The sequence below is a fragment of the Aethalodelphis obliquidens genome, unplaced genomic scaffold (genome assembly GCF_003676395.1).
Source record: "Aethalodelphis obliquidens isolate GAN/ISIS:26980383/991018 unplaced genomic scaffold, ASM367639v1 scaffold55, whole genome shotgun sequence".
Taxonomy (NCBI): domain Eukaryota; kingdom Metazoa; phylum Chordata; class Mammalia; order Artiodactyla; family Delphinidae; genus Aethalodelphis; species Aethalodelphis obliquidens.
In genome coordinates, this window is record NW_020837999.1 from 8,332,730 (window position 1) to 8,355,135 (window position 22,406).

At 37.4% G+C, this 22,406-nt stretch overlaps 1 protein-coding gene across 5 annotated transcripts in view; it reads right to left on the reverse strand.

The window, feature by feature from the left end:
• DNM3 (dynamin 3) overlaps positions 1-22,406 on the reverse strand; it is a 571,656-nt gene that overhangs the window by 38,547 nt on the left and 510,703 nt on the right. For all 5 annotated transcript variants that reach the window (XM_027086312.1, XM_027086311.1, XM_027086315.1 and 2 more), the window contains one exon: positions 616-780. In XM_027086312.1, coding sequence (XP_026942113.1) covers positions 616-780 — 165 coding nt within the window. The remainder of the gene's footprint in view (positions 1-615; positions 781-22,406) is intronic.

Sequence of the window (22,406 nt, forward strand, 5' to 3'; positions counted from 1 at the left end):
TGCTATAAAAATAACCATGAAAAGGGAGAGATTCTATGCAATATAGATCAACAGATGGCTAGTCTCGCAGGCACTTTGAGATCCGTGGCTCTTTCATCTTTACCTTAGAAAAGAAAAGGTAACTGACTTTGTAGCCAAGGGCACAGGGCAAAAAGCCCTTTCCCATGTTAAAATAGCATTCCATAGTTTTTAGAAGGTGAAAATAATCATATTACCATATTCAGTATGTGTGTGTATGCAGAAGAGAATAAATATCTTTTGCCTTTAATCTCAAAGTCTAGGAGCCAGCGTATCTGGTTTTATTGCTGGCTTTGCAACTAATTTATACACTGACTAGAGTATTTTTGCTCTGCTTTATTGTAAGCAAATTCACACCCTTCTAGAGGAGACAGCCAATAGGGAATACCACTGTACTGTATCTAGAAGTTTTATGTTTTCTTTCTTAAGTTCTCTTCCACTCGTCAGTCACTTACCACTTGTAATGGAAAATGATAAGCCTAGGTGATAGGTATTTCAACCATCCAGAAAATATCACAAAGAAGCTGAAGAGAATGTGAGCAATTTCCACACTAGGATGGGTTAGAGGTTAAAATGAGACAGTTTATAATCACTTACATTATTGATCATAAGATGCATTATCGTTTTTGGAATTAGGTCTCGGATACATTTGTTGATAATAGACATGTAGGAGTCTACGAGGTTGCGAATGGTCTCCACTTGCCTCTCCAACTGTGGGTCCATGGAAAAGTTTTCTGCTTGGCCATTCTCATCATTTTCAGTCTAACAGAAAGGAAAGCCAAACATGGATTATTTCACATTTATTCAGAAGAGAAAAATACCAGACATTATCAGATGAAAGACTTCTGTTTACTGAATTTGGAGTTGTACTACTAGATGGTAACATCTTTATCTTATCAAACAGCCATTAATTCTGAAAAGAGATCAGAACCATGCAGTTATTATGCTACCTTTAGCCTGCCACAATTGAGGAAAAGCAAGTATTGTAATTCTGAATGAATGTTTAGATGGATGACCAGATAAACAGTGCACCTAACAACATACCTCCAGAGAACAATCTAATCTTAAGCCATTTGCAAGCTGGCCAAAGAACTGAATCCAAACATATGATGCAGATGTACACTTCTGGGAGGCGTCTCCAGGGATCCTATAGATTAGAAATAACCTTGGTGTTGTTCTGGAACTCCTAGGTCTGCTCTGGAATGGATCAGCACTTGGATCAGTCCAGATTTAAAACTAAATCTCCTAGGCCTGGCCTGGAGCCAAAGTAAGAGATATAGGGGATAATTCATTTTTCCATGCTCTTGCTGGAATTTGTTATATAAATTCATGCTTCTGTCATCACTACTAAAGGCTGGCTCAACTGTGAAAAACTTACAATTTTAACTTCTAACTTGTTATTCTTTGAATAAAACAGAACACATCCACACACAAAGCATTTATTTCTGCAGCATGAGAGAAGCATCTGTTTTCTATACTATGGGACTTGAGTTAATTAATTTTGGCTTATCCACCAGAGGCTGGGCTGGAATGGCATCTTCATCATTAAGGACTGACCTATTGGCTTGGCATTGAAATCAATTTAGAACAAATGGTCTCCATTTCAAGTCAGGTTGAACCATCTAAGCCCCAGAACATGATACAAATATTGTTAGTGGTCTGGCTACTTTCTAGCTTTGGAAAGATTTAATTATGAATGCAAAAAATAAAAGGGGAAAATAATTTATTGCTTCCAATGTGGACATGAAGTACTTTTCTTTCGAAATGTACATACTTTGATATGCCGGGTTTTTACTCATCCAATCAGTTCTCGGCAAAGCACCGTGCTGAATCGCTTAAAGACATCTATAAATAAGCGTTAACTTTCGATCAATATGCATGTGTGAAAGGCATATTTGTAGGCTACAAAAATCAACAATAACAAAGGTAGAAATCAGTTCTAAACATTTATAAAGGCTTCTGTTGCTCTTCTAACACCTTAAAAATATTAAAATAATATGTGCTCACTCTAAAACACAGTGGTCACTTTCCAATCCTGAGAGTCTGGCCCCATACTTCAGGGTGACAACTGGAGGACATTTCTTTTCTTTTTTTTTAACATCTTTATTAGAGTATAATTGCTTTACAATGGTGTGTTAGTTTCTGCTTTATAACAGAGTGAATCAGCTATACTTATACATATGTCCCCATATCTCCTCCCTCTTGCGTCTCCTTCCCACCCTCCCTATCCCACCCATCTAGGTGGTCACAAAGCACCAAGCTGATCTCCCTGTGCTATGCGGCTGCTTCTCACTAGCTATCTATTTTACATTTGGTAGTATATATATGTCCATGCCACTCTCTCACTTCGTCCCAGCTTACCCTTCCCCCTCCCTGTGTCCTCAAGTCCATTCTCTATGTGTGCATCTTGATTCCTGTCCTGCCCCTAGGTTCTTCAGAACCATTTCTTTTTTTTTTTAGATTCCACATATATGTGTTAATATATGATACTTGTTTTTCTCTTTCTGACTTACTTCACTCTGTATGACAGACTCTAGGTCCATCCACCTCACTACAAATAACTCAATTTCGTTTCTTTATATGGCTGAGTAATATTCCATTGTATGTATGTGCCACATCTTATTTATCCAATCATCCGATGATGGACACTTAGGTTGCTTCCATGTCCTGGCTGTTGTAGATAGAGCTGCAATGAACACTGTGATACATGACTCTTTTTGAATTATGGTTTTCTCAGGGTATATGCCCAGTAGTGGGACTGCTGGGTCGTATGGTAGTTCTATTTTTAGTTTTTTAAGGAACCTCCATACTGTTCTCCATAGTGGCTGTAACAATTTACATTCCCACCAACCGTGCAAAAGGGTTCCCTTTTCTCCACACCCTCTCCAGCATTTATTGTTTGTAGATTTTTTGAGGATGGCCATTCTGACCGGTGTGAGGTGATACCTCATTGTAGTTTTGATTTGCATTTCTCTAATGATTAGTGATGTTGAGCATTCTTTCATGTGTTTGTTGGCAATCTGCGTATCTTCTTTGGAGAAATGTCTGTTTAGGTCTTCTACCCATTTTTGGATTGGGTTGTTTGTTTTTTTGTTATTGAGCTGCATGAGGTGCTTGTAAATTTTGGAGATTAATCCTTTGTCAGTTGCTTCATTTGCAAATATTTTCTCCCATTCTGAGGGTTGTCTTTTCGTCTTGTTTATGGTTTCCTTCGCTGTGCAAAAGCTTTTAAGTTTCATTAGGTCCTATTTGTTTATTTTTGTTTTTATTTCCATTTCTCTAGGAGGTGGGTCAAAAAGGATCTTGCTGTGATTTATGTCAGAGTGTTCTGCCTATGTTCTCCTCTAAGAGTTTTATAGTGTCTGGCCTTACATTTAGGGCTTTAATCCATTTTGAGTTTATTTTTGTGTATGGTGTTAGGGAGTGTTCTAATTTCATTCTTTTATATGTAGCTGTCCAGTTTTCCCAGCACCACTCACTGAAGAGCCTGTCTTTTCTCTACTGTATATTCTTGCCTCCTTTATCAAAAATAAGGTGACCATATGTGTGTGGGTTTATCTCTTGACTTTCTATCCTGCTCCACTGATCTATATTTCTGTTTTTGTGCCAGTACCATACTGTGGAGGACATTTCTGAGGCATCTAACTGCTACTACAGCAAGAGAGAGGATTGGAAGTTTCAAAAATGACAGTCGTTTCCCTATACCATTTCTTTTTAAATGGTCTTTGGTCACTGAAAGAATTAAATCAGGTAGTTCCTTATTTTTATTATTAATTTGTAATATAAGCACAATAGGATCTGGGATAAATAGGTAAAAAACTAAGGTCATAAATTGGTAAAGTGATAGAGGGAAGGTCAGCCATGGCAGTGAAAAACCAATTGTTTTCCCAAACTTCTTTCCAGGGCATAAAAACCACTGCAGATTGTGTTCCATGCTGAGCCCGAATTCTAAGAATCAGTGGTAACTGCAATGTTGTTTTAAGGGTATTGTATTTGAAAGTAAAAACTTTAGGTTCAAATTCAGGCTTTATCATGTAGTGGTTGTGTGGCCACACCTCACTTATTTAATGTAAATGAGACTCAGCTTCCCCATCTTTAAAATGGGAATACACTTCTCTGGAAAACTTGTGGAAGTTAAATGAGATAATGCATATGAAGTAACCTAGCCAAGGGTCTCGTGGGTGCTCAATAATGTTAGTTTCTCTCTTTCCTTTCTGAATATTCATGGAATGAGTTAGAGAGCCACTTGATTCTCAACACACATTATGGAAATTTAAGTTGAAAAATTTGAGCACAAAACATTTTCAATTCCAACCATATAAAAATGGCAAACGTATTTTTTTATACCACCATGTTTTCTGCAAGCTAGTCCCTTTGCCTGGAATCCCCTCCTCCCATCTGTGAAGATCTTTCATCTTTCAAAACCCAGCTCCCTCATCACCTCTTCTAGACAAACTCCCGATGGCCCTCAGACCCTCCACCGCTCCCTGTACTGTACTTCATCTGTGTCTTGTACTACTGTTTATTATTTTATCCAGCCTAATTTTATGCTTCTCCACTATTAGACTCTGGGGTCTTGTTTCTCTCTCCCTTCTCAGCACCTAGAACAGAGCTTGATGCACCAGAGAAAGAGGAGAAAGAGGAGGAGCTGACACTACAAAAGGGTTTACCTAAATCAAGAAAGCTGCCTAGAGCTTCCCTGGTGGCGCAGTGGTTGAGAGTCCGCCTGCCGACGCAGGGTACACGGGTTCGTTCCCCGGTCCGGGAAGATACCACATGCTGCGGAGCAGCTGGGCCCGTGAGCAATGGCCGCTGAGCCTGTGCGTCCGGAGTCTGTGCTCCGCAACGGGAGAGGCCACAACAGTGAGAGGCCCGTGTACCGCAAAAAAAAAAAAAAAGAAAGAAAAAAGAAAGCTGCTCAGTGCATTTCAGGATCTCCAAGAGTGTCTACTTGTTACAAAAATTGGAGATGAGAGAAACCGCAAGTTGATGAGTTAGGATCCACTACTACTTGATCATAGTGAGGATGATAAAATGATGATGAAATTATGTATATAAGTGAGAACACATGACCTACAGCTTTGTGATGAAAACATCTTTTACATAAAGCAATATAAACCTCCATAATGGATAAAGTACAATTCAGTTTGTCTCTCTGATCTGAAACATACTGGGATTTTGCTGTTGTATTTAACAGCAGGAGGTGATGGCATTTCAGCATCAACATACTACCTCTCCCAGGAACATATATTGAGCACTTACTGTGTTCTAGGTACTGTGATAAGCACTTTACATAGAAGATCCACACCACAACCTTAGGAGGTGGGTACCATTGTTATTGTCAACCTAAGAGCACACTGAGGCTCTGAGAGCTGACACGTTTTCAATAAGTGTAAGATGAATATAATGTGAATCCAATTTCTGATTTTCCTTAGGTATAAAAAAATCAAGAAGTATTATGAAACAGGGGAAAATCTATAATATATCAAGTTAGCTTCACAGACAAAATGATAAATGTAAAAAGAGTTTCTAGGAAAAAGATGTCATTTTAAATACTGATATTTGTTAAAAAAAAAAAAAAAGTGATTGAGCCAAAAGAGAAAACCAGAATAAATAGCATTTATTAAAAGAACCTCTAGGAACATGAAACACCAGGAAAATTATACCACCATTCTTATTTTCATATAGAAACACTGAATTTCCCCACTTCACACTATTCTTAACATTTAGCCTTGCTTTAATTTCTGCATATAAAAATATGCAAAAGACATTGACATTCACTTTCTGAAATCAGACGCAAATAATAAACAAAGCATTAGAGTGAATGGAGAACACTGAACGGTTTAATTCTCAACATTAAAAAAAAAAGAAACATTCCAGAATAACCAGTAAAACAATTAGAAATTCTCTTTAGTTTTTGGAAATACTAGTAGACACGTAGTCACATGCAAATCTTAACTACTCTGATAATACCATGGGCATGATGGGGACTCACAGAATTCAAAATGCGAATTTAATTTCTTTTCTGATTTTAGAAAGAAAGAAGGAGTAATTTCCCCTTCCAGTATGTCTAAGATGAATGGGGAAAATGTACATATGTGGAAATTATCTTTTAACTGAGTAACTGCAGAGAGCAAATACTCCCTTTTCTCTAACTCCAGTCTTAAGCAAATTCTCTATCATTCTCTTTTCTGTATGAATACTGTGTATGACTATGTATTTTTTTCTTTGTTTAAACTATAGGATTGCAATAGGATTCTTTGCAGTCCAAGCACTGAAGTGACAGCTGTTTATCATTATCCTCATCAAGGGAATGTAAAATAAAAATAGTAATTTGTCTCTGATCTTTGAGGCAAAAAAGAATGGTCTGCAAACATTTAACCTTTTATGTGCAGGTTCATTGATGCTGTTTACAAAATGTGAATAATATTGTGAAAACCAGCTTTCTTCTGAAAAATAACAATGGACAGCCTTCCTATTGTAAATTTTTTCTAAATAGCTTTTGAGAAATCTAATGCAATTTAAACAATCAAAAATAGCAACTTAGCACTATAAATGTAAAATTGTTTATAAAAATTAATATTATTTGCACGTATTCAAGAAACAGCTTGCTTTATAAAATTTTAATTTAAAAGCTTTCTCCTAAAGACTTGAAACTTTAACAAGTGAAAGAATGATAGAGCCAAATCAGAAATAATTCCCACAATACCTCAAAGCATCCACTATAGAAGCTCTGGGCTTGATCAGGATATCTATTTTTCATATGTTTTGTTTCTGTCTCCTTCCTTTCCTTAAAGCTCTTACTTAATTATGTCATAGGCTTCTTTGAGGATCATTGAAACCGTCTAAATAAGGCTGGTGACTGCAACTCTTTAAAAGTGGAATAATAGAAATCTGAAGTATCCTGGCAATAATATCCACATAAACATACTATTGAGCTAAAGGGGAGTTGGCTGCATCTCTTCTCAGCAGTGGAGAACTTTGGGAGTTAATGTACAGATCTACACAAGTGATTTTTCCAGATAACCAATGCTTGCCCCTTTTAAAGCATCTTATTACTGTTATACAATTCTCCACTCCCTTTAAAAAAAGGGTAAAAAAAATCATTTAACTTTTCTTAGTGAAGCAGGTTGTCATTCTGAAAATACTGTTTCCATGGTAATGCTGCTTTGAATTTTCTAGCCCCAAAATATGGAGAATGTTTCACTAAGAACCTTTCCCCACTTCCAGTCATTCACTTCTGATTTGCAGAGGCCAGAAAGGCAGGCAATGAAACTTGTAAAAAAAAAAAACAACAATGGGAGAAACATGCTCCAGGAAGCCTTTGAGGATAGTTTAGGCTACAGTCTGGTACTTTGGGGCAGGTATTGCATTATTATTTCAACATAATAAGTTTATATTTATGAACTTACCTGTTCTCTGGAGAATGCTAATACACAGTCTCACTATAGATTATAAAATAGTAAGTGATTCAGTGTTACATTGCTTAGTGGAGTTTATAGGTGCTGTAAGAATTCAGAGAAGCAGAAGATCAGGGAGGCTGGGATGGGGAGTTACAATGGTCTCACTCTAATGATTTAACTTTACTTCACAGCATTCACTAATAATTGAGAAATCTAATGCAATTAGATTAAGGGAGAGAGAGATGAGTCAAAAAATGATCCATCTTCATCCTCTCTATTCTATCACAGGTCTTGCCATCCCTCCTCTGTTGGTAGACCAAATATAAATTTGGGAAGCCTCCTCTCCCCCACTCTCAGTCCTGGTGGTTAGATGGGACCTTACTGATAGGGCCAAGTCCCCCCAAATACCCATCTGGCCTGGCCTCTGCGATGGTAGACGGCAATGTGACCAAGCAAAGCCAATCACAGCACATTTGTCAGAACTGTTAGGAAGGAGATGTTCCCTTTCAGTTAGGATGAAAACTTTTTAAGATGTAAGCCTGAGGGCTAGCCTGTCTCAGAGCGAAGAGGGGTCAAACCTGCCAGTGAATGAAGTCAACAGAGAAAACTGCATAGCTGAGACACGGAGAGGGGCAGATATTTAAAGACATTATTGGAATGTCCGGATCCAGCTGGGACAGCTCTATCTACCTCTGGATTATACAGTTATACCAGTCAGTAAATGGTTTTGTTATTTTTAAAGAGTACACTTGAATTTAATTTCTGTTACTTATGCCCTAAAGAGCCCAAATGAATAAAACACTTAGATATTCATGATGTTCTCTCAGCCTAAAACTTTTTTCTTACACCTCCTCTTGTTCGTCCTTCACGGTTTAGCGCGAATGTAACACACCTTTGAATGCTGCAGCTAAAACACAACACCCTCTGAACATTCAGTTTAGATTTTTTATCCTTTGTCTTGTATCTTTGTTAGGTATGTAAATGTCCATTTTCCTAACCAAAATGAAAGCTTCCTGAAGGCAGGGATCATAATGGTTGATGGCAAATCCACAAGAAAAAGGTGAAAGTTATAGGGCTAAAATGATGCTCAGATAATCCTTAGAGGATACCATTACTACATTGATGCATTCTTGTTACATTACTACATATACTAGTTAATGGGCTATATTTTTCTTTTTTTCTTCAACCAAATTGGTAGACTGACTTCTACCATATGGAAACATTTCTACATTGAAAGTTATGATGAAAAAAAATCTCACTAAATGATAGGAAAATGTCAGATAGTTTTCAAACGGATTTACATTCATTGACCCATTTAATCCTACAGCAAGCTTATGAAGTAGATATTATTATTGTTGTTGTTATTGTTGTTATTTGCATTTTACAGATGAGGAGACTGAGAAGTAAACTCACTTGCTTAAAGTCACTTAGTTAATAAGTGGTAGAGCGGGGATTCCATACAGATATTCCAATTGCAAAATGTATTCTCTTAACTGCTATACAATATTACCTCTTCTCCATTCTTGATTAGGGTGGGGTTGATACTCACCCCACCAACAAAAGTGATCTACAAATACCTTGAAATGAAAGATGTACTTCCAAATGCTACTAGGATGACCAAAAATAGTCCTGTGAGAAATGCCTTATAGACATAAAACAATTCTTCATGATGTTGGTCACAATGAAAGCTCTTCTGTGATTCAGAGTGATTTTTTGATGCTGCTAATTCTATAACGTCACTATCATCACAAATGTTTTATACTCAAGTAACCAAATATTATGATCACAAGATAAATCTTAGTGGTTTCATTTGTAAGAAGATAATACCTGAAGACTAGGAACAAAAATGACCATCTCAAAAGAGTAATCTATGCTTTTAGAATTCTACTTTTCTTATCTAAAATGCATAACTGCAGGGAAATTTCAAGTTATTACATCCATCATACCATTTGTTTAACAGATATTCTTAAAGCTCATTCATTTTAGAATCAGGGTATTAAGGGATTATAAGGTCTATGCAATGAAACATTGGGTCTTGTTATAAAGGCTGAAAGATGGACAAAGATGTGAAAGAAAAATCATAAATATTATAAAACAAAATTTATCTATTGTTTCATTCTTCAGAAATGTTTACATGGATGAGTACTGATACATCACAGTAAAGTTAATAAAGTCCCAGAGAAAGCAGGGGCAATAAAATTCAAGTATTATGAAAACACGAATTTAGTTCTTCCTTATATTATGAGGTAAATAATCTTAAAAGTTCAATATAAATACAGTTTCACTTGCTTTACATGCAAAAACATGTAAAAAAAAACGAAAAAGAATGCAATGAATTACAAACACACAATGGTAAAACGCTTTAGGTAGAATCGTTACTTCCTTCAAGAGTGTAGGAAAAAAAACAAAGCCTTTAAAGAAGCAGCTACAGTCAAGGGTTTTAAATTTCTCCAAGGTCCACTGAACACTGTAGCTGATAAAGCTGTCAACCACAGAATTCTACTGCAGAATTCCCAAAGGCCTCAAGATAACTTTTTCATCCATCCCTACAAATGAATTAGTGAGTACACCTTGAGGGCCCAACAGCCTTACCAGACGATCCAGGTAAAACATCTAAAAGCTGTTTTAGACAATTTAGATTCATTTCTGTTAATATGAGAGATGAAAGTAAGATCAGAAGAAATTCGCCATGTTGAGATATTGCAAATTTCTTGTTTCCAACGTTCAAAGGTAGAACATTTCTGGTGACAGCACTGGACCACATCTGTCTGGGTCATAAAATAGACAGCACATACATTGGAATTGGAAAGTTACTTCCAAAGTTGCCAAAAACAGAACTCCTGTCTTTGTAGATAGTCGTTCCCAATTAATACTCTAAAATGTAAGCAAGTTCGTCTCAATTTAGGCAAAATTTCAGTTTGCAGAAAATAGAAATTCATGAAGATGATAAAAATAAAATATACTGTAGATGCTGAAACTACTGATATTGAAAGTAAGATTGATTGGACAAAGAGCTATATACCAGAAGTTATAACCATTGAGTCTGGAGTTTGTCTTTTGTTACTTCTCTCCATCCCTCTTCTGAAACTCTGTGTGTGTGTGTCTGTGTGTCTGTGTGTGTGTTGCCTGCTTACCAATATGGAGGATGGAACATATATTTTTAAAAAAACTTACTTTGCTTCACCTTAATACTGATATTTGCTTCAGCTATCAAATTCTGTCTACTTTTCACAGAGTGGTGAAAGTTAAGAGAGACAAGATGACATAAAGATCACGGGGCTTCCCTGGTGGCGCAGTGGTTGAAAGTCCGCCTGCCGATGCGGGGGACGTGGGTTCGTGCCCCGGTCTGGGAAGATCCCACATGCCGCGGAGCGGCTGGGTCCGTGAGCCGTGGCCGCTGAGCCTGCGCGTCCGGAGCCTGTGCTCCACAGCGGGAGAGGCCACAGCGGTGAGAGACCCGCGTACCGCAAAAAAAAAAAAAAACCAACAAAAACAAAAAAAGATCAGCAACTTACGGTTTCATTTATAATAAAAATTAAAACTCTTCTAAGGTAAATTTATGAAAAGGTGCAATTACTATTAGAAAAATTCTATAGTATTTTAAAGTTTGTATACATGAGATTGTACTGAGGGCTGTGTTAATAAAATTTGTAAACATGACTTGAAGTATAAGAGAAAAATTGATGTGGTTTCTTAAAAACTTTCTTCCCCTAGACTGTTTTAAAAGTAGTTTAGGAGCAGATATCAGACTATAATCACTAACAGATGTTGATCAATCAATCTGCTGTTCCAAATAATGTTTTTTATGACCAGATCAAGTTGTTCCTTTACAGAATAACAAGGTAACTTTAGATTAGAGATGTAAATATTGCTAAGAAAATGTACCAATGCATGTATTCACAGTTTCCCCCGAATTTCCCTTTTTCCTAACTATGGCTTCAAAATTCCTAGAAATGTTATTATTAGTGAGTACTATGATATTCCCTCTGCCAGTTGTTTACGTCTACTCAATCCATATAAACACTTTCAAAGTAAAATAGATATAATGATTTCTGAATTAAAGAGTTGTGTTCAATAATGTATTAAAAACACAGACACAGTCACTTCTTTTAGCTTTGAAATGACCAGGCAGTCAAGGAAGATATACACATTTGCTGATCAAAAGAGAAACACATAGCTTTATCTGCATCATTTCTAGGAAAACAGACCAAAAAAATAACTGTCGATAATTTTTAAATGCATTCACAGACACCATCTCAGTTGAGTCCCAAAACAATCTTATGAGAAAGAAGTATGGGAAGGAATAAAGGAGGTGATCAAGTTAGACTACTTGGTTCTACCACTTACTAATTCTGTGTCCTTGGGCAGGTTAATTAATCTCTGGGCGCTTCAGTTTTCTGTCAAATAGAGTAATAATGGTACCTATTATAATTATTACCTATTATAATTATTACCTTTCAAAGGGTTGTTGTGTGGATTAAATAAATTACTAGGGTAGAATTCAGAAGAGTGCCTGGCACATAATAAACCCTCAATAAATTTTAGCCATTATTATTCACTAAGGAAGAATAAATTAAAGCACAGAGAGGGAAGATGATGTACCTGAGATCATAAAGAGAGGAAGATCCAAATGGAACTCCGACCTAATTTTCCTTGTGTACATTTCATGATCTTTATATACCATCTCACTGCTTTTGCTCATTAGCAATACCTCAGTAAAACGAAGTATTAAGGGGCTTCCCTCATGGCGCAGTGGTTGAGAGTTCGCCTGCCGAAGCAGGGGATGCGGGTTCGTGCCCCGGTCTGGGAAGATCCCACATGCGGAGCGGCTGGGCCCGTGAGCCATGGCCGCTGAGCCTGCGCGTCCGGAGCCTGTGCTCCGTAACGGAAGAAGCCACAACAGTGAGAGGCCCGTGTACCGCAAAAAACAAACAAACAAAAAACCTGAGTATTAAAAGTAGAATTAAATAGAAAGTGAGAAATTTATTCATAATTAGAACTTTTTCTTACTCCTCCAATAGGTGATGGATACAGTGTTTTAACACTCCAAAGAAATAAAATAGTGTCAACCAATAGAAATATAATGCAAGCCACATTTCTGTAGCCACATTAAAAAAAGTAAAGCAAAATAAGTGAAGTGCATTTGAACAATGTTTTATTTAACAAAATATATCCAAAATATTATCATTTTGACATATGTTTATGGGCTAAGTTGGATCTCCTCAAACTTCCTTTGTTGAAGTCCTAACTCCTAGTATCTCAGAATGGGACTGCATTTGGAGATAGAGTCTTTAAAGAGGTAATTAAGTTACAATGAGACCTTTAGGGTATGCCTTCCTCCAATATGACTGTTGTCTTTCTAAGGAGAGAAAATTTGGACATAGGCATACACAGAAGGAAGACCAGATGATAACAGAGGGAAGATGGCCACCTATAAGCCCGTAAGAAAGGCCTCAGACAAAACCAATTCTGCTGACACACTGAGCTCAGATTTCTACCTTCCAGAATTGTGAGAAAATAAATTTCTGTTGTTTAAGCCACCTAGTATGTGGTAGGTTGTTATGGCAGCCCCAGCAAACTGATAAAATGTATAATTAATATAAACATCATTAGATAGTTTCCTCCCTCCTTTTTCCCTCCCTCCTTTCCCTCCTTCCTTCTTTCTTTCTTTTTCTGTTTTTTTTCCACCTAGTCTTTGAAACCCAGTGTGTATTTTACACTTACAGCACATCTCAATTTGGACTAGGCACAGTTCAAGTGCTCAGTAACCATAGGGGCTACCTCACTGGACAGTGTAGACACAAGTGTAGGTACATGGTATTATATTTTCCTAAATAAAGGTTTCTTTTTAAGCTCTAAAGAAATTCTGCTCATTTAGAAAACTTTATAAATGGTTACACATTAACAATCCTGTTCTTAAGTTCCAGTTCCACTGTTAAACAATATTGCTGACTCATGCTGATAAAAATATTCACATTAGATTGATAGTCTCAGAATGGCCCCCTGATAAATCCTATGTTTCCTGGTTAAGTGTACAAAAGTTTTATTTCCTTTTGGTTATAGTGTCAAGTGAGACTTTGAGAGAGCATAAAATGGTCTCATTAAGGTAATCAGTTGTGCACTTAATTTTAACTTTTATTGAGATACCGTCAGTATGGGGATGGAGTTTAATGAGCATTTACGGCTTTAAGGTGACAAGAATAGAGAATAATATGCTTTACAGATATCCACTTGAAATAATGAAGGTATTGGTATCACACTCCATTCTCATTCATCCATGAATGAGAATTTTCTAATCTGTGGATTTTCCAGATAGTCAGCTGGGATCTGATTTTAGTTTAATGACCATTTTGTTGCTCATGAATATCCTAATCTCAGAGCCAAGACTCTCCTTCTTCTCCAAATCAGAGAAATTTGTTAATCATCAGTGTTTCATTGAAAAATTTGTCAGAGAGCTAAGATTGAATTTACTAATTAAACTGATAATGGGGAAATCCTGTGGAATTTTGTTTTCATCCAGGACTGTTTTAGTACATCTCAATGCAAATCTACTGAAGCCTGATGTTAACTGGAATATAACCAAATGGTTTTGAAAGCCACTACTCTTGTGATAAATCCTACAATGCTAAGGACTATATCTACTCACACCCAGTGTTTGGTGGTTTTTACTCTTCTGTATGCACTCATCTACAGAATGTACAACTCACAGTTTTACTTGGAAACTGTCATAATCTTTAGGTAAAAACAGGTAAAATACAGAGCAGAATTTACATAACTTTCTAAAGTATTGTTTTTCAACTTGGGGTTTGTGGATATATTCCTGAGGAGAAATTTTTTCAATGACAAAGTAAAAATTTTGTGCTTTTGCTTTACTATAATTAAAAAAACCTGCAATGATCTCAATGACTCCATTTTTTTTTTTTACCATTTCATGCATTAATATTTCAATTGGTATTTCTAAAAGATTAGGACTCCTTTTCAAAAAACATAACCATAGTACTATTGTCACCTCAAAAATATTTAACAAGAATTCCTTAACATCAGTGACTTAAAAAAAAATCTATTTATTTGGGAAATTTTAAATACGTGTAAAAGTAGAGAGAGTAGAGAGAATAATATAAATTAACCTGGAGGTGCTCATTACTCATCTTCAGTAATTCACCACATGCACATCCTTGTTCTATCTTCCTCAACTATTTTGAGGCAAACTCCAACAACATATAATTTTATCTGTAAATATGTCAGTGTGTATTCCTAAAAGAAAAGGACCCTTAACAATCATAACCACAATACTATTATCACACCTAAAAATATTAATAATTTCTCAACATTACAAATATTCAGTGTCACATTACATTTTCCCAGTTGTCTTTGAAAAAAAAATTTTTAAGTTTATATCCAGCGTAGAAGACTGTGAGATGGTTATCTATGTGATAACCTTCCCTTGACCATCAGAATTGATCTCTCCCTCCTACACATTTATTGCTTATTTAAATGTTTCTTCTTCTTAAGAATTTACATTTTTTCCTATGAATTATTATTAATTGCTTTCTAGTAGGTCTTTTCCACTGTATTATAATTCATTGCACATGGTTAGTACTCTATAGTGTTTAATAAATGGAAATGGAATTTTTCGTCTCATAGATTGAAGGGAATGGTAAGAATAGAATGGGGGGAAGGGTGAAATAAGGGTATTGGGCAGCTTCATCTGGTTGGTCTCAACATTCTCCCCCCAGAAGAGGAGACATGCCTGCCTAGAGGCATGTGAGGGACTGATGTGAAGAAAGATCATATTTGGAGCAGGTACCACATCAGTCAACAAAGAGATGAGTAAAAGGAGGTGAAGGTCCTATAAGTGTTGGGTATCATAAATTTGCAAGGGACCATATTTTTGCAGTAAGTTTTCTTTTCCTAGGAGTTCCCAGTTGGAAGGACAAAGAAAGCAGACAGCATAAAGGTCCAGCGTTGTTGACTGGTGCAGTGAGCTTCACCAAAATCACTAATGAACATTTAACATGGGAGGGTGGCAGGGGGGTTGGGGTGGGGTGGGGAGGTGGGGGGTGTGGCCGAATGATGCCTCAGATGGCACTGAGATGATGAGCAGGGTGTGCAGGTGGAGGAGAAAACCTAAAGCAACCCGTCAGTCCAGGCTTTCAATCTGACTGCTGAGAATAGCCTGGGATGATTTTGAAGAATACCCTTGACTGGGCCCCACCCACAGAGATTGTGATTTACTCGGTCTGGGATGAGAGCACCTGCGATTTTTTAATTGTCCTAGGTTGAGAACCCCTGCAGATATAGATCTGGGAAAAGCAGAAGGGGTGAGGGGATTGAAGGTTCTACTGAGGATAGAGTACAGGATGAAGTAAAAACACTATTTATGGTCTGATGCCTGAAAATTCCCAGGAAAAAAGAAAGGTCTGACTTTACATAAAAGAAAGTATCTATGTTTTAAGATCCAAATGTGATCTCAGCTAGTTTCCACTGGACAGACGTCACCATTCCCTGACAGTCATAATTGGCACTGTGGTAGACAGAGGGTTGACGGTAAAGGAAAAGTTGCCAAAAAAATGTTATTTCAAAAAGAAAGTTGCCGATCCCAGAACAGGCCTGTAGGGTCTTTCTGCGCCTCAGTGAGACCAAGGAGAGACAAGTACTGAGAGGACACGGGATGCTCGGGAGATCCCATAATGGGCCACACCCAAGGTCAGCCAACTTAACAGATCTCAAGAGACCTCTCCTGTAGGAAGGCTTGGAGCAACTCTCTGACTTCAACTGTAAAAATCAGGCAGAGCCCTGGTTTTCTTAGTAGCCATTTGTGGCTCTCATTCATAAATTTGGCTAAGAGGTTTTTAAATTCATTTACCTTTCCTGCCAGCACCACCTTTGGGAACTAACGAGTTCCATAAGTTTATAACCCGCTATGTGAAGTAGATTTCCTTTCATTTACCCTAAACTTACTTCACTCTGTTTTAAAGAGTGCCCTCCTTGTTCTAAAAAGAAAAAGTAAATAAAACTGTAAGACGAGGACAGATTGACTGAAGTAACCAGGGGAGAAAAAGAGCTAGGTGTTATAAGGAACCGCAGACTACCTTAAATTCTTAGTATAGTTTTAAAAGGCAAAACGTGGCTGGAATGCATGACCAAGAGGGGAGCTGAGTGTGCCAAACAACAACGGCTCCATTGTTCTTAGTACGGTTAGACCCTTCCAGGGGTTCTGCAGCCTGCTCAAATGAAAGGGAGAACTTGAATGTTTAGCAGACATCAATAAAACGGATTAAAACACTGAAAGTGGACTTGGAAGAAAAATTAAACAAATTTGGATTTTTCAGGTTAGAGAAAAAAAGTCAGTCTATACCAAAATATCTAGGATACTACGTATAAAATGGAAAATAGTTGTCTGACCTTTCAATTAAAAGACAAAGAGAAGGAGTCAAGGTGCATCAGATGGTTATCTAGCTTTGCCATAAGAAGGAACTTTCTGGCACTGGCAATTACACATAAGATTAAAAAAACTGTGTGGTTTATTTTTCTTGAAAGTTCCTATTTCCAAAATGATTTGGGGTTCATCTTGCCCTTATACTTGCCTCAGTGGATTATAAAGACAGCTAAATAGGTTTTTACTCAGAGGGATATGGCAATATTGGATTAGGTAAAGGTATGAAACCAATGAGGATATAAGCATCTTAGAAAAGAAAGGAATTTGTGATTAAAATATTAATATGTATAATTTTTAAAACCACAAGGAAACAACAAATAATTCAAAAACATATTTAGTGGGCTGAATAGTAGACCAAAGTATCTGTTGCATTCTTTCCTCTAAGGTCTTAGTACAGAGTTGATTATAGGAAAGTCTTGTGTTTTAATGGAAAATAGGGCAAAGGTTATGTGTAACAGGAATCCAGTCATGTGGAGCTTGCAGAACGCAGGTTAGGCTCATAAAACTGCTCATTAAAATGCTCTGTTCTAAAGCAAAAGCAAATAAATGAGCTCAAGGAAAAGAGCCACAGAAATCGTCTAGAAATAGTTCCATGAAAGACTGTGAAAATAGTCCTCCCTAGTCAAAAGAAATGTTCGGTTATTGCTTATACAAATAGCCACACTTAAAAGACTTTTAAATACCTTCCCTGCAATGCTGGTTTTTGACCTTCTGCCAAGAGCTACTTAATGTTGTTTTTTGTTTTTTTTTTTAATTTTTCTGAATAGACTGTACGATGAACAAAAAATAAAAAGGCACACACACCAGAAGTTTTTAAAACAGCATGAGCAGAATAGTTTAGTATTAACCCCTATCCCCAAATTCTGTATTAAATTTAGAAAATTTACAAGTTCTACACTGGCTTAAAACCCCTATCCCAAATTATAGAAATGAAGATCCCCCCAAATCTTGAAGATTTAAAGCACTACTGTTTTCTACACTTCACCATCTTATAGACTGAGTTATTTTAAATTAACAATAGTAACAGCTTGCTGGCAAAATAATGAACAGCAGGAGGACTTCTAAGAAGGCAGTTAGCCCCGAAGCAGTTCAGACAGACCATGCTTACACAATGGCTGGCTGGTCTATAAGACCTCAAAGCCAAAAACAACACAAACAGCCAGCAGCGCCATCAGTATAGAGGGAAGTGCACAACTTGATGCTTATTAAGTGTGTGTGTGTGTGTTGGGGGGGTGGTGGTGGTGGTGGTCGGGTGGTGTCCAGACGCCAATCTGATTTTTAATGTAAATTCAGTGATGCCCCAGGCTCTGTCTGAGTCACCAGAGGCACAACCTGGTGGAATCTCACCAGGCCAAATGATTAACCAGAGGGAAGCCGGCTCACTCAAAACAGACTGCTCCAGAAAGAAGCGCAAGTAGTGAGGCATGTGGTCTGTATTCACACCCGACTATTCTAACTGTAGCTTTGCTTTGCACATTTCCATAGCCTGTTAGAGCCACGAGAAAGTCAACAGGAGCATGGAAATTTTGCTTGCTTTTTTTTTTTAAAGTAGAAGGAATTACCAATGGCAATATTCTCTTTTCACTTCAATTTATTTTATCGTAAGAAAAGCCATCAGGAGCTATGAGAAACAATGCATCAAACTGAGAGAGATTCCTTCTAAAAAGCAAGGCTGGATCACAACAGGCTTCCTGCCAACATTTACTCTGCTGTTTCAGTGTGTTTTGTTGTTGTCCTTGTTGCTGTTTTACTCTGTTGGGGAGGGAACTGACTGAGTCTTGCTGAGTTTTGGCTAAAATAAAAATACAGAGCTATTTTACACAGCTGAACCAAATTTCACATCCTGTGAGATGGCCTAGACATTTGATAAACACATCTTGGCAACAACAGCTCATCTCTTTAGAGTTAGCTATGAAAAGGGTATTTCCTAATTCACCCAGCCCTAAACAAAATCATCTGCTGTTCTTTTTCTCACTGGCCTCTAACACACCTTATTCTGGAATAATGCTTTCTTTTGCCTTAGTAGATTTTCAAAATCAGCATTATTCTTCCCACAGTGGTAGTTTATATTTTTATACACACACATACACACACACATACACACAGGGACACACACACACTTGCACTAGTTAGCAAGATTAAAAGTCTCTCATTTTTTTATTCCTGAAGCCCCAAAAGGGAAAGTGTTATTCATGTGCCAAGGAATACAGCCGTTCATTATTTTTGCTTTCTTTCTCACTGTATATCCTCCCAATAGGATTAAAAGCAGTCTGGGATGTGGAGTATTGAGGTAGAGGAAGAGAGAGAGGAGTGGGAGGGAGAAAAAGATGGCATTTTAATAGCCTCAACCATGCTGACTCAACACAGTAGGGACCTTGTGCATACTCAAACTGCTTCCTTCCTTCTTAGCCTTGCACTTGGCCCCGTTCTACTGAAGCCATGCATTGATGTCTCTGGATAGAGCTGGGAGGGGAGACACCTAATAGATGGGCCTTCTGAGAATGAGGGAGGTTGGAGAGGCCTAGGAAACTATCATAACCCTATCTTTGATTTTTTTTTTTTTATTTCAAAGACAACACAGACAGATGGAGAAATATACCATGTTCTTGGATTGGAATAATCAATCTTGTGACAATGACTATACTACCCAAAGCAATCTACAGATTCAGTGCAATCCCTATCAAACTACCAATGGCATTTTTCACAGAACTAGAACAAAAAGTTTCACATTTTGTATGGAATCACAAAAGACCTCAAATAGCAAAAGCAATCTTGAGAAACGGAAATGGAGCTGGAGGAATCAGGCTCCCTGACTTCAGACTATACTACAAAGCTACAGTAATCAAGACAGTATGGTACTGGCATAAAAATAGAAATACAGATCAATGGAACAGGACAGAAAGCCCAGAGATAGACCCACGCACATATGGTCACCTTATCTTTGATAAAGGAGGCAAGAATATACAATATTCTTGCCTCCTTTATCAAAGAAGGCAAAGACAGAGGAGAAAAGACAGCCTCTTCAATAAGTGGTGCTGGGAAAACTGGACAGCTACATATAAAAGAATGAAATTAGAATACTCCCTAACACCATACACAAAAATAAACTCAAGGGCTTCCCTGGTGGCACAGTGGTTGGGAGTCCACCTGCCAATGCAGGGGACATGGGTTCGAGCCCTGGTCCGGGAGGATCCTGCATGCCACAGAGCAGCTGGGCCCGTGTGCAACGGGAGCTGAGCCTGCGTGCCACAACTACTGAAGCCCGCGTGCCACAACTACTGAAGCCCGAGTGCCACAGCTGCTGAAGCCCACACGCCTAGAGCCCGTGCTCCACAACGGGAGAGGCTACCACGACGAGAAGCCCATGCACCGCAACAAAGAGTGGCCTCCACTCACCGCAACTAGAGAGAGCCAGTGCACAGCAACAAAGACCCAACTCAGCCAAAAATAAATAAATAAATAAATAAATAAATAAATAAATAAATAAATAAACTCAAAATGGATTAAAGACCTAAAAGTAAGGCCAGATACTATAAAACTCTTAGAGGAAAACATAGGCAGAACACTCTGACATAAACCTCAGCAAGATCTTTTTTGACCCACTTCCTAGAGTAATGAGAATAAAAACAAAAATAAACAAATGGGACCTAATGAAACTTAAAAGCTTTTGCACAGTGAAGGAAACCATAAACAAGACGAAAAGACAACCCTCAGAATGGGAGAATATATTTGCAAACGAACCAACTGACAAAGGATTAATCTCCAAAATATACAAACAACTCATGAAGCTCAGTATCAAAAAAACAAAAAATGGGCAGAAGACCTAAATAGACTTTTCTCCAAAGAAGACATACAGATGGCCAACAAACACATGAAAAGATGCTCAACATCATTAATTATTAGAGAAATGCAAATCGAAACTGCAATGAGGTATCACCTCACACCAGTCTGAATGGCCATCATCAAAAAAATCTACAAACAATAAATGCTGGAGAGGGTGTGGAGAAAAGGGAACCCTCATGCATTGTTGGTGGGAATGTAAATTGATGCAGCCACTATGGAGAACAGTATGGAGATTCCTTAAAAAACTAAAAATAGAATTACCATGTGACCCAGCAATCCCACTACTGAGCATATACCCTGAGAAAACTATAATCCAAAAAGATACATGTACCATAATGTTCACTGCAGCACTATTTACAATAACCAGGACATGGAAGCAACCTAAATGTCCATCAACAGAGGAATGGATAAAGAAGATGTGGCACATATATACAATGGAATATTACTCAGCCTTAAAAAAGAATGACATGGATGGACCTAGAGACTGTCATACAGAGTGAAGTCAGAAAGTGTAAAACAAAGATCATATATTAACACATATATGTGGAATCTGAAAAAACTGGTATAGACTATCTTATTTACAAAGCAGAAATAGAAACACAGCACAGACGTAGAGAGCAAACGTATGGATACCAAGGGGGAAGGGGTGGGATGAACTGCGAGACTGGGATTGACATATATACACCATTGATACTATGTATAAAATAGATAACTAATGAGAACCTACTGTATAGCACAGGGGACTCTACTCAGTGCTCTGTGGTGACCTAAATGGGAAGGAAATCTAAAAAAGAGGGGATATATGTATACATATAGCTGATTCACTTTGCTGTACAGTATAAACTAACATAATATTGTAAAGCAACTATACTCCAATAAAAATTAAAAAGTAAAATTAAAAAGTAACCTTATCTTTGATTTTTAAATAAATTTTCATCTTGAAAATCTGTCAGGAAATTTTGAAGAGTATTGACCAGTTGTTTTGCAAAGTGCCTCTCAGTTTGACTTTATCTGAGGTTTCTTCATTATTATTCCAGGTTATACATTTTTGTCAAGCAAACCACATAAATGAGATGTCCGCCTCAGTGAATTACATCAGGAGACACATGTCGTTGATCTATCCCATTAACTAGTGAGGTTACCTCTGAGCACTTGGTTAAGATGGTGACTACCAGGTTTCTCCACTGTAAAGTTTCCAGTTTTGCCTTTTTGGAATTAGTAAGTATCTTATGGGTGATATGTTGAGGGTATGTAAATATCCTGTTTCTCATCACATTTTCACCAACTAACTTCAGCATCCATTGATGATTCTTGAAAGAAACAAATATTACTGTGCTGTTTTGCAAATGCTGGTTTTCTATTTCTACTTTCTCTTCTAAATGTATTAATTGGAATTATATTGTAAGGAAGAACTTTCCCTTCCCCTTCATTTAATTATTTAGTCAAATATTTATTTATATAAATATGGATTCTACAGGATACAATCCATTACTATCATTATTCTTTTGCTGAAATTATCCCAAATTTAGTCATTGGAAGCCTCCTTCAAGTTGCCTCCTGTATCCTTAAGATGTCCCCCGTCATTCTTTGAGTACTTACTTTCTGGCACCATATGTATTCCAGGCTCATTTTGTACTTTCTATGCTCCAGTCCTAGAATTTCTCCAAAGAGTCCTGGTCCTTTTATTGGAGGCTAGTATAAAA